General features: G+C 31.1%; 2 protein-coding genes across 2 annotated transcripts in view; one reads left to right on the top strand and one right to left on the bottom strand.

The window, feature by feature from the left end:
- LOC140044997 (uncharacterized) overlaps positions 1–14,124 on the bottom strand; it is an 82,434-nt gene that overhangs the window by 40,045 nt on the left and 28,265 nt on the right. The window lies entirely within an intron of this gene.
- LOC140044995 (kin of IRRE-like protein 1) lies at positions 7,862–13,977 on the top strand. Its single transcript, XM_072089723.1, has 2 exons — positions 7,862–8,032; positions 9,430–13,977. The coding sequence occupies exon 2, from the start codon at positions 9,894–9,896 to the stop codon at positions 11,373–11,375; it is 1,482 nt and encodes a 493-aa protein (XP_071945824.1). The 5' UTR covers positions 7,862–8,032; positions 9,430–9,893; the 3' UTR covers positions 11,376–13,977.

The raw sequence follows: 14,124 nt of genomic DNA on the forward strand, positions 1-14,124 counted from the left end.
TACATTGTCAATGCACAATTGTATAGGCACAAAGTGGATGAACTTACATGTCTTATAAACACAAAAAAAGAAATTAAAAGAATGTTGTCTCAGTCTGTTACTATACTGGGATTTAATCTTTTTTGTTCAGATCGTGACTTTCAAGCAGTTGGGAAACCGTATGGCGGCGGATTATGTTTACTAGTAAATCAACGTTGGTGCAGTGGTAGTATTTGTGTTCACTTGTGCTCCAATAAGTTGGAAACACTCATTGTTTGGTGTTGACCCTTCTACCTCCCCAGGGAGATGAATGCTTTGATAATTTATATTGATGAATGAACAGAATCCATTGTAAACTATGTAAAGTTTTGCGAAACACTATGTATCCCAAGTATTGTTGTAAATATGTACCCAACCAATATCCTTGGTTTGATAAGAGTGTTGTAAATCTAGTTAAGTTGAGGGACGATGCATTTTATCCTGCTACATATAAAACAGCAACATATAATCTACATAGAGGTATACATGCTGCCAAAAGGAAATACTCCAGTAAATTAGAAGACTATATTGCGTCTAACAACTCTAAAGATATTTGGAAGGGTCTTAATTTAATTACTAAACTATCACCCAAAATGTGTTAATATAAAACAAAATGACAGTAGCTTACCTGAAAAGTTAAACAAGTTTTTTGGTAGATTCGAGAATGAGCATGGGCCGAACCTATCTGACGGTTTATCCAATGAAGTTGATCTTCATATCTCAGAAAGACTCGCTCTCGCCCAGCCGATATTAAAAGTGCATTATTAGATGGGCAGGCCAAAATTAAAGAGGATTTGAACCAAACTATTGGATTCAAATCGGACAGAATTACATAACTCGAGGAAAACGATATTATCAAGGCTAACAAGATTGGTCAACTCGAACAAACGGTTGAAACATTTTTCTTAAACAAGTTGTTCCGCAAAGACCCATATTAATTTTAAAATAGGGAAAATCTACGGGCGATGTTGTTGCTTTAATGTACGATCATGTAGTTAAACATTAAGATAAACCAGGTAGATATGCTAGAATTGTATTTCTGGATTTCAGTTCAGCTTTTAACACCATCTCACCTAGTAAGCTGTATTGTAAGCTTATTGATCTAAATGTTAGTAAAGCGATCGCAAATTGGGTGTTAGATTTTCTAACAGACAGAACACAACATGCTGTGGTTGATAATGTAAAATAAAATACATTGACTCTCAACACTGGTGTCCCACAGGGATGTGTGCTGTCCCCTTTTTATTTACTTTATACTTTATAATAAATATAATAAATAATTAACCAATTATTTTTTTAATCTATTATATTTGGGCATCAGAAACGGTGCAAAATGACATAACCGATAGAAAAATAACCAATTAAAAACACTCAATCAATTGAGTATTGTAGTTACTGTGATTAGATTTCTTTAAAAAAGAACTTCAAAAAAAGTGAATAATAGATGTTTTTTTCTATTATAAATTTGTAAGAAACTATTTCATTTTTACTAAACATAATGGATATACAGTAGCTGAATATGAACAAGAAATCAAAATTGTATTACAAAAATATTAACATTTGCAAAATAGTGTTCATTGACAATGCAATTTGATTGAATTTGTTTGCTAACTTCAGTAGAGCAGATGGCATTTATTAATGTGCCAATTTGACAATAGCCAACTGGAATTAAAGATGTATATTACAATGGTTCAACTTCAATAAATATCGGACAAATGAAACTAAAGAAATCAGTGATGATATCAGATCACCTGCAGATTACTTATGAACACCATCAGCACAAGCACATAATACTACCACAAGATAATGAAAGAATTATATAACAAACCAGCAACTTTAATGTTTATACCTAAAAAAACTTCCAAACACTACCTACCTGTACCAGTATGTTTCAATGCAAAGCCCACTTCTTTTCCGTGAAGTGCCCTTTTTAAACTATAGATCAGTAGTGAAGTATGATAAATATGTCTAACTAGCCTACAGTAATCCATGATGATTTTGCCACTTTTGTGGAAAAACAAACACCCTCATATGAATCCTTGCTACAGACTTGGATTATAAAAGTCAGAAAGAACTTAACAGTAATTTGCCCACTACACTGTTTTTCAGCCTCCAGGTTGAAATAGTATTTTTGAATTTTACCAATAAAAAACATTTAACATAATAAATAAGGTAACTATAGTAACAAGATCTTTGTTGATCAACATAAATTAACTTTCTATATCTATTATTTTATTATATAATTTTGTTTTTAAATTATGTGAATGAAATTAAAATTGTTCTTGTTTTCTGTCCTCAACTATGAGTATTGTAGTTACTGTAATTAGATTTCTTTAAAAAGGAACTTCAAATCAATAGAATTAGAATTGAAAAGGCTATTTTTTTAATTGGTATCACACAACTCTGATTAAGAATAGAAGCATAAAAAGACGATGAGTAAGTGATGATATTTTATTAATTTAAATAATGATAACCAGCACATGAATTTAAATTCAATAGATAAATTGCAATCAGCATGAATTATGAATAAATTTGAATATGTTATCATGCAGCTGTCATTTGTTGGGATCTCCACATTGCTTTTGTGTGTAATATACACAAGGTCTACTAAGGATAACCCTACTATTAAGTACCTTCTTATGCTAAAAGCATTGTTACTAAAATGTCTCTTTATTTCAAGCAATATCAAAAACAACAGATGTGTGTGATTTTTTTTATCTGAATGTTAGTAATAATCAGATCTTGTACAATCATATAGGATTATGTTTGTAATAATGTTTCATTTGTTTAAAAGACAGAATGTCCAACACAACAGATGTCATGCGGATTTCCTTTCAAATTCTATGTAATAAAAACGGGATACAGCATTTTTCAAAATCTTAGATTAGGAATGACGGTTGGGAATGGAGTTATTAACAAAATGTTTAATTGGGTTGTTTTACTATTTTAGAGGGAATATATTGGTATATACGGCTTTACCATGTTGAACACCGGTTCTCATCAGATCACCAATTTGATTACAACATTCAAAAGTATCTTGGTATTTATATCAATGCGAAACTTAACTTTAATAAACATGTTGATGATATTGTTGCTCAGGGTAATAGAATGTTTGGTATGCTTTGGCGTCATTGTTGATAGCGTTACTAAACTTAAATTTTATACCTAATTTTTCCGACCGCCTTTTGATTTTTCATCATTCTTTAAACAAATCGTATTGAACGTGTTCAATCCAAATTTATTTCATACCAAAACTCTTTTATTCAAAGATTATCCGCTTTACAATTCAATTGCTATTAAAGATAATACTATCAATATTTATTTTGACAGTTTGTCAATTTTTAGATCTAAAGTTCTCAAAACTATTTAATTTTTGTTCATTTTTTGTATGTTTCATATTGTATTTTCCTGTGTTTAATGTATATCTAAAGATTTTTAAGGCATCCTATAATTGACGAATTTTTACTGTTGGATATAGTTAAATAAAATTTTAAAAAACAATAGAATAACCATTTATACTGTATTGTCTTTGATGAAAATGATATTTTCAAATGTCTAATCAAAATGAAATCAAGATCAAAAAATTGTTTTTAAAAGATTAATTGTTCTTATGGATTATGACATCATTTGATCAGAATTTTAAAAATATTATTGTATAAACAGCCCTTAATATAGCATAAAATTAATTTAATTCTAATTAGCCTATTAAATTAATACTAGTAAAGGAAGCTAGAACGCTTTCAAAATGTAAATTTGTAAATAATTGAAGAGGGCAAGATGTTCACAACCATCAAACTGTGATAAGTTAAACACTTTATTTAGCCTATTTACTACAGATTTCCTTTTGTTTGATCGTCAATGTTTGTAATGGAAGGCAAGCTGTTGGACTTGCATTCTAAAATTAACGAAAACAATGAAAGATACTATTATTTTGGTTACTACAGGTTATGATCAAAAACTGCTGACCAAAAACACCCAAAGTAAGTAATTAGTGTTTGACATCTATTTAAAACAGCTATGTTCACACACATCCACTAAAGCGTTAGCTTTATTCAGATTCAAAAATTCAAGGTCAGGGTGTCCGTTCACACACAAATTTGCGATCCAGATACTAACAATAAGTAAGACGTCAATGTAAATGAAAGAAGCTGATTGGCTACTATGAAACAAAGGTCAAATCTCTAAATGTTAACATTATTGATCTGTATAGTGTATCCTGTATCACAGTATCGGTTCGGGCATTCTCACACAGGCTGCGATCACAGTATCGGTTCGGGCATTCTCACACAGGCTGCGATCAGTTAGGCTAACAGTTAGCTCCCGAACTGGATAACAACCCGCTAGTGTGAACCAGGCCTTTAATTACAACAGCTCAGGCTGACTAAATTGAAAATTTAACTTGAAATAATAATAATAATATTTTTTAAATGCTATTTTAATTTAAAATGTTAAAGAAAAAAAAGAAAAATATTTTGGCTAAAAAAAGCCTGGATAGTGTCAATTCAATATTTTCATATTCAGAATTAATGACAGAACAATTAGGGTGATGGGCAATGAGTATCATCATTTAAGTACCATAAAAATGCCAAACAAATGGCAAAATTTATAACATTCATAATTTTAACTATTTATAGTACATTTATCTACAGTACATTTATGTAGAGGGGAAGCTCCATCCCTTCCTCCCTGAAATAAATATTTTTTGGTGATACCTTTAAGTGCATATATTCTTTTCAGAAAAGGGTGCTCTTTTATGATTTTTCTACTGCAATTGTTTCAACCAAAGCTTGCTTTGATTAACATTTATCAAACGGAAATGAATAAGGATACAATGAAATACTGTAGGAAAAAATCAATTTTGTTAATACTGAATGATTAAGGTTTACAAATAAGGCTTTTATTGGCTTGATATTATAGACTCTACTATTTGATTAATAGGGGATAGTTTGTTACTGTACTGTAAATTGCAATCTGCGCTAAAATACATGGAATTGATTAATTCTGAATCCTAGCAACATTAAATTGACTGTAATACATTATGAATTTGTTTTATTATTACATGTTATAACAATGTATTTTATTTTAATAAGTATCAGAAAAATCTTTGCACAAATAATGGTTTAAAGAGATCCCTTCCCTACAATTTGTGAAGTTTTGTAAAAATAATACATACATACATATATATATTACTTTAAAAACATTAAACCAGGCCATTCCTTGTCTTAAATGTACATTTTATGGTAAATTATGATAAAAAGTGAGAAACAATGCACTAGATCGCGGCGAATGACCTCTCGTGGACGGTCTTTAGGCCTAGCCTAGCTAGGCTTGGTTTTGTAGGCCTACTGTAGGTAGGTAGGCCTGGTAAACAAAAATATCAATCCGTGTGCAATGCATTTTAGGATTTATAGCGGGCCGCTATAATTATTAGAATCAACTTATTTTTCACATTTTTAACTGTTTATAGACGAAAACAGTTATTGCAATAGGACCATATAGTATTATTTTTACATTAAATATAGTTTGTGATCTTAAATTAGATCTAAAAAACGTAGGGAACATGGTCTTTAAACATTTGGCAAAAATTAGGGGTCAAGATTATAATACTTTATTTACATTAGCAATCAATAAAATAAGATTACAAAATAGTATATTTTAAAACTGCAGTTCAACTAGCATATCTGATTGGCCAATTTAAGACAATCATATTGGGCTTGGAGTAAATATAGTTTGTGATCTTAAATTAGATCTAAAAAACGTAGGGAACATGGTCTTTAAACATTTGGCAAAAATTAGGGGTCAAGATTATAATACTTTATTTACATTAGCAATCAATAAAATAAGATTACAAAATAGTATATTTTAAAACTGCAGTTCAACTAGCATATCTGATTGGCCAATTTAAGACAATCATATTGGGCTTGGAGTTGTTAATCTAAATATTATTTTGATGATACATGCCCATGTGTTTTAATTACTCTTAGTTGCCATGCAGTAAAGCAAATGAATTATTCAGTAAAAAATGTACAGGTAGCTAGTTGAGAACATTGATATACATTAGAGTGAATTATACGCAGCATCAAAATTAAATTCAAACAATTTTAATTTATTTCAAAGATGGAAACCATAATTAAATTATATAGATAATGCGAGTATCTGTGTTGTGGTGGTATCAATGTTTGCCCTATTATATCCCCTAGAACATGTGTATGAAGTACACATGAACAGGGTAGCTGCTCTCTGGATGCTATGATGACTTTATATTATAGTATCATTCTAAGATAAACATCGCACAACTTTTTTTAGACACCCAGGCGTGTGAAAAGTTGGTAGGTTGAAATCAACAAATACTCAATTCTACCATTTAGCAATGCAAAATGTATGTTGAATAAAAGTACTGTATAATTAATTATGCGAAATCAAAATCCTTCATGTACTGGTACCTGTTTATTTTTCCAGTAATGAGGGCAATTCCGTATCCTCTCATAAAATTATTTAACTATTTCTTCATTCTAAATGACACTTTGTTTCAACGATGATCACACTGACAGAAACATCAACACTCATAACAATTTTCTGGGAAAGGAGTTAGAAGAAAAAATATTATTAAAGATAAGATCAACAAAATTCTTTGGATTATTTTAAAGCAATCATGACTTAGTCCCAATGGATGTCCATAATGCCCTTTATAATTCCAACTCCCATCAAATCAGTCGCATCCTAAGCACTTCTTAGATAAAATGATTGCCAGCTTAGGAAAGAAATTATTTTTCATAAACGAAGGACAAACAAAATTAGATAAAACGAATAGGTTTTCTATGAACGTGCAAAAGGCAATGCATTAAATAAAAACACACAAACGCAAATATATTGGCTGGTAACAGCGGCACGACCACAATATTGCAACCAAATACTTATATTTAACATGTATTTTTATTTTTATTTTTTTTAAATCCTCACTTTTATGTTTTACCAAACATATCAGTTACAAATTAAATCTGGAATGTAAAACTAAAATAAATAATAAAATCATCTTCCGGTATTTTACTAGCTATACACTTTGATTATCATCTTTACTCTCCATTGATTTGTTGAATGAAACGGTTAATTATAAGGGGTTTGTTTTGGGGGAGGGCAGGGGAGGTTGAGTGTAAGTAAAGGTTGCTTGAATGGTAGCTGCATTTGGCACACTGCATTCTGACAACTAGAAAACAATATTAAATTAAAGTAACGTTTTGGTGGTTTTATTGTGGTAATACCTATTTAAGAATGAAAATACAATTTAAATAAAATTAAGTATAAAAAAAAATGAAAATTGTCACTAACTACTACTAGAATATAATCAATAACTGTCACTATAAATTGACTAAAATAAATATGAAACATGCTATAACAACAATAAATCAGGGCGCAAATCCAGTCTAAAGCTTTAATCAATTTTATATTAAGTGAAAATAACTGATATGAAAACACGAGAGTGAAATCTATGCAGAATTAATAATAAATCAATAATATTGAATAGAACCTGCTACAGTGACCTAACCACACTAGCTGCAATTAATACCCAAATACAATACATTATTAGTGAAATAAATTAACTAATTGTGGAAACACAGAGAACAGTATGAAAAGGTTAAAAGCATTCTTCTGCGTTATTAATTGATTTTTTTAAATACAAATTTGTTAGACCATGAAACCAATTGTGTGTTAATCATACAGAATATGACCCACCTACAAATAATGGAAGAGTCCAATAATAGTTTAGCTACTGCTGCAGCTGATAACACTAGACCAACATTTAGAACAAGTCAGCAGAGGAAACGAGATGTGTTTATTCAAACCAGGCTACTAATTAATAAATACTATACATTTTATCTGCTCCACTATCTTGCAGCAGCTATCTATGGAAATTATTAATCTTTTTAATTTAAATGCTGGTACAGTAAGTAATATCAAGTATTAAGTTCATTAATATCTTGTGTGGTGGACAATTGAAAGTAGACTTTAAAAACAGGTAAATATTATATTTCATTTTTTATTGGTCAGATGTTTTGCCCTACTGTGACGTAAATTGTAATTTGTACTAAGTACATTGAAAATACTTGCGAAAAAATATACAAGTAATTCTCAGGTGGGACTCGAACCCACGACCTCCAAGTCACTAGCCTGGCGTTTATACCTCTAAACCCATTTTAAAAACAGGTAAATATTATATTTCATTTTTTATTGGTCAGATGTTTTGCCTTACTGTGACAAAATTTGTGCTTTTATACTAGGTACATTGAGAACACTTGCGAAAAAATATACAATTCTCAGGTGGGACTCGAACCCACAACCTCCAGATCACTAGCTTGGCATTCATACCTGTAGACCACCGAGCTTGCGCTGATGGCTAGGTACCCAAGTTAGCAGTGGGTACTGCACCTACAGGATTGTAATTGTTTGTAACTACTGTGGAGTAGCTACCGAGTGTACATAAAAAATAATAAATTAAAAAGTATACACTACCTGTAATAATGACAAAGTTTAAATGTTTATAGGCCTAAGGAAAATCATCCCCTACCTATTCATGTGAAAAAAAAATAGGAAAATTAATATAAAAAAATAATAATAATAAATAAAATTACAATATTATACTGTAATTTATGTTTTACTGTACTGAATTTGTTTATATTTAAAAACCAAGCAATTTATAGGCCGAAATGTTTGGGGTTACAACAATTTTAAAAATATATATATTCTGATAATAATTAATATTTTTGAATAGTATTATATTATCGTTTTGATTTAGCCTTTGTTTTTTTTTTTTTGTATCTTCATTGAGATCCAGCCACTGATACCCACATCATTGTCATTTTTTCAGTAATTTGTATATATATATATATAAATCCAAAGGAAAATTACTGAAAAATGACAATGCTGTGGGTATCAGTGGCTGGATCTCAATAGAGATCCGGAAAAAAAAAGCCAAAAGCTAAATCAAACGATAAAGTAAAACAACCAGAAAAATTAGCAGAGCTTTCGGGCAACACTAGCCCTTCATCACTAGCCCTTCATCAGTGCAAGTGATGAAGGGCTAGTGTTGCCTGAAAGCTCTGCTAATTTTTCTGGTTATATATATATATCCAAATTTCTTCACTTGCACTGATGAAGGGCTAGTGTTGCCCGAATGCTCTGCTAACTTTTCTGGCTGTTTTACCCATTGTTTTGATTTAGCTTTTCGCTTTTTTTTTTTATATCTCTATTGAGATCCAGCCACTGATACCCACAGCATTGTCATTTTTTTATATTATATATTTTATATTATAAAATGAAAAAAATACAATCATTTATTTTATGCATCATAAATTATTTTAGTGCAGAATAAGATTTAACAGTTAACATTAAAGAATTATTTTTTTATTTCTGTAGAATTTATCGATATTTGGAATTACAATATATTTGTCATAAACCAGGATTAAGTTCAGCCTATGGTGGTGTTTTCATTGCTCCAATTAATAAACTCAACAGATTAAAATCTGCACAGCACATCTGTTTAGATAAACAAACATGCAAAGCTGTCTGCCATATTGACAATGCTCAACAAAAGATTCTAAATCTCTTGACATTATTTATAAGCTGGTAGGCAAGACTATTTGACATTTTACATGTTAATTACCAACTGTGGATATACTAATTGGCGAGCTAATTCTACATTATATTCATTTTCTGAATAACTGATTTTACCAGAACTAAATGGTTATCAGTTCAAGCATGCTTTGTATTGATAAATATTTTAGATCAGATAATCTGAATTGCAACAGTTGCTTTAATAAAAACATTTGCGAGAGAAATAGAAAAGCAAATTGAAAAGAAACATAAAACAGCCATTAACGATGTATGAATTACAAATTCTGTTGACTATTCTCATGATGTCAGTAAACTGCGCTCAAAACACGGTCACCTTCATTAAAGAGCCTTCAGATAAAACTGCTCTAAAAGGAAAAGATGCGTCATTTAGTTGCATAGTTGACAATCTTTCAACCGGCAACGTTGTAAGGTGGGTCCAATGGGGAGCAGTCGTCATCTCCGAAAATGAAATAGTAGTTCATGGATTTGCATTGCATTTTCAAATTGACGCAAATCGCAATAAAGGAGAGTACAATCTTACGATTAAATCTGTTACACTAACAGATGACGCACAGTACAATTGTAACGTTTATGCTAATGAGGTTGCACAGGAACCAATTATTTCATCTCAAGCAGTTAGGCTTACTGTTAATTATTTGCCAGAAAGTACATATCCAAAATGCTTAGAAACTATGGGAGATGGGATATATAATGAAGGAGATGATGTCGAGCTATGTTGTGAATCTGAACGAGCTTCACCACCCGTCACTCTCCAATGGACAAGAAATGGTCAAGTTATTCGCCAAAACATTCGTATCGACGATAGTGAAAATGGAAAACGTAAAATGATATACAAATTCAAAGCTACATCGGAATATAATGGTATGCGCTTTACATGTATGTTGACATCGTCAGCAGATCCACATTACAAACGCAATTGCACATCAGGACCAATTGCAGTCACATACAAACCTCAAGTTCTCATACCAAGTTATGAAAATGCAATATCCCCTGGACAAGAAATTTTATTTTTCTGCAAATCAACAGCTAATCCAGCAGCAACTAAATTTAGATGGGAACTAGAACCAGCCATTGATAGCAACAGACTTGTAGTAAAACTTGACAACCAAACACTTCAAATCTTAAACACAAAATCAAAAGATAATGGAACAAGAATAAGTTGTTACGCCACAAACAGCATAGGTACTGGGCATGCTCAGTTGATATTAATTGTGGACCCTAATCCTACAACAACTCCTACTGGAGTGATAGAGACAACTAATTTGGCAGCGCCAATTCCACCAGAAACTTCAACAGGGGATGAAAATGCGCTGACATCAGCTATTATATTGTGCATAGCAACAATTGCATGCATCATGGTAATTTTACTACTGACAATTCCAATACTACTTGTTTATTGTAATAAGAAAAAGGAAAAAAATGTTAATTATATTTCAAAGCCTGACTGCTATTTTGAACCAAAGGATTGTAGGACTGAATTGCCATATAGTCACGCACAGCCTAGAGCCCTAGGTTATGCAGAATGGGGTACAGGGCGAACAGTTTCATCTGATCGAACAAATAGATATGATGAGCCTATTTATCAGGAAGTTGAAGAGAAAGAAGGCCAGCACCAGGAGGAACTCCCTAAATATTATTATCCTGATCCCTATGAAGCAAGATCTTGTTTACAATCAAAATATGATGACTTTTCAACAGTTTATACAACAAGATCTATAATAATCTAGTTGTTATTATATAGAACCAATATTATTTACCTTTTACCATTTATTAAATAATAATCTTTTAATTGATTAAATTAATTTAAATTAAAAATGTATAATAAATTATATATAATAGAATTAAGAATATTTTTGTAAACATTTTAATTGCAAAATTTCAACTGGTTTATATCAAATATGGTACCATAATGAAGTTGTGGGCATGGTTGAAAAATTGGGGCGGGTTGGATGAACTATTATTATACATTTATACCTGAATGTTAAAGAAGGTCAATATCAAACAAAACAAACAGAGGAATTATACAGACCTATAATTGATTCCACATGGATTCCTAAATTGATATTCAAGTATTTATGGCATCTGGGAATAAACCTGGGATGTGTATAATCCATGAATTCTGTTCTTTGTATATTTAAAAATGCTTTAAAAACCTTCAGTTTCCTGCCACAGGAACAAAACTAACAGATGGATCAATTGATAATAGGTTGTACAATAATTGTCTTAAAACTGATTATGATTATGGGTGTTAAAATGTGATGTTTGTGACTTGTATCACTGTGCATTGCTCCCGGCATTGTTATGTACTACACCACTAGGCTAGTTAGCTAAAACAGAGGGGTATAAAGATACCTGCTATAAATGAGTCTAAAGTTGTGAACTGGTGCTAGTCTTTAAAAAAACAACTGGGCACAATTTAAAGATTTTACTAGATGTATAGCACTTTTGATATTGACATGACATTGCTAGGCAATACAGAGTCTTGGGAAGGCAATACAGAGTCTTGGGAAGCCAAGGATGATTTTACAATCATAAAATGTATCAAGTGATATTTATACTCTTACTGTACATTTAAATTGTTTTTGTTCTATACCAATATCATTGAAAACCAATAGGATTTGGATGTTCAATTTTGATTAACTGTATATGACCACTTATAACCCCATGAGTGAGTATAATCTCACCCCTGCACAACTTTGGTAATACAGTAGTCTGGGTTCCAGATGCAGTTTTTGTATTAATATAGTAAGATAAATATTTTTGCACATATGGCGTTTCATACGTATACTACTTGAACTTGGATACTCCATCTGGGCACACAGGTACAAGTCATGTGGAATTCTTGGTGCATACGATTATCCAGTTGACTAGTTTTAGCCGCATGAGCTACTCACTCGTACAAAGTTGTAATATTCATATTTCAGAATTTCAAAGATTCAACAACTAAGATTATGCGCATGCACTATGTTATGTTATGTTATCGCGAAGTGATGATGACGATATGATAATGAAAGTTTCTGAAGGCTAGAAATTTTATATGCCTAGTAGTCTGGTAAAAATTTGATGGGATTTTTCCCAAAAACATGAAAACTTGTCTTGATATGATAGGCTAGCTTCTCCGCAAATCAAACATTGAATGGTTCATTTATTATGTGAAGATAATTTGATTTAATGCCCACCCATCCAGACCATAAATGTATGCCCAGCCCTGTGTGGCGTAGCTCTGGGCCTTATTGCCGTTTTATTTGGCAGGTCATACGTACGAGTAGGCCAAGACTAGGACTAGACAATGTAATAAACAAAAAAACTTGGCAACATGATTTTACATTTTAACAGTTGTTATTTCAGTCTCGATCGTACATTCAGCATTTATTAGTAGTAGTACTGTACGTACTTGATCTTTTTCATTTCGAAACCAAATGATCATTGGTCGATTTCGAAATTCATATTTACAAACCATATAGGCAAATACGATATGATAACCTACGTCATTCTTATCGGATGTTTGCGGTCTGCAAATTGATTTCTATACGTGTTTCACAAGTCTGTATTTTCAGACAAAAATCGAAATGAAAAAAAAATAAATAAAAAGACAATGAATACAGACTTGGGGCAAGTCTACTTTGGTAAATGCAATGCCCTCTCCATATGGGACTATTCTCAGTCATATAGTATTATTTTCATTCTCTGTGGGGACCAATAATAATATAGGCAGTTTAGTTTGTTTTCAATTGCAGTTGGTATAATTTAACAATTTTAATTAAAAGTGCAATAAAAATACAAAATTGTATAGTATTGATATTATTTGTTAGACATGGAAACGCAGTTCAGTTATATTATTTTAAATGTTTATTATCAATTGTGAACACATACATTCAAATCCTCATATACTCGTAATTATATGAAAATAACAAAATGATTGTTATACTCTTTTTCATCCTAAGATTTTGTATAATTAGATTTTCATTAAATTTTAAAAGTACTGTATTTACTGATTTTTTTTTCCATTTAAGATATGTCTAGTTTATAATCCCACATTTAATTGTAAAACTACTAAACTCCATTGCGTTACTTTTCTATTCACTATATTTCACTAGTCATGCGCATATAATAATCATTCTCAAGAGCTAATCTTGGTAAATTCTGCTGAATATTTAGTAAAATGGTGCTTTTGTTGCCGCTGGCTATATATTGTGCTTTGTGGGGCTATTGTTAAGAATTCAACTTTTACTGTTTGGCTGTTACTGTACTTCTATGTTTTGAATGTAAACACACATGAGTTTTTTTCACTGTGATTTGAAATTTTAACAATTGTTAGAATAAAAAATATCAGAAATAAAAATGTATTTATTTACTGTTTGTGTACAGAAAATGTTTGTGCATCCGTTGACTTTGACATCTCGTAATTGTTGTCATTCGTGGTGGTGTAATCAATGATTGCGAGTGAAGAACAATTTCAATCAATCAAAATATTGC

Source organism: Antedon mediterranea, chromosome 3, assembly GCF_964355755.1.
Source record: "Antedon mediterranea chromosome 3, ecAntMedi1.1, whole genome shotgun sequence".
Lineage (NCBI taxonomy): Eukaryota > Metazoa > Echinodermata > Crinoidea > Comatulida > Antedonidae > Antedon > Antedon mediterranea.

Coding starts and splice junctions, on each gene's coding strand:
- LOC140044995 (XM_072089723.1), top strand. CDS start 9,894: ATGTATGAATTACAAATTCTGTTGACTATTCTCATGATGTCAGTAAAC.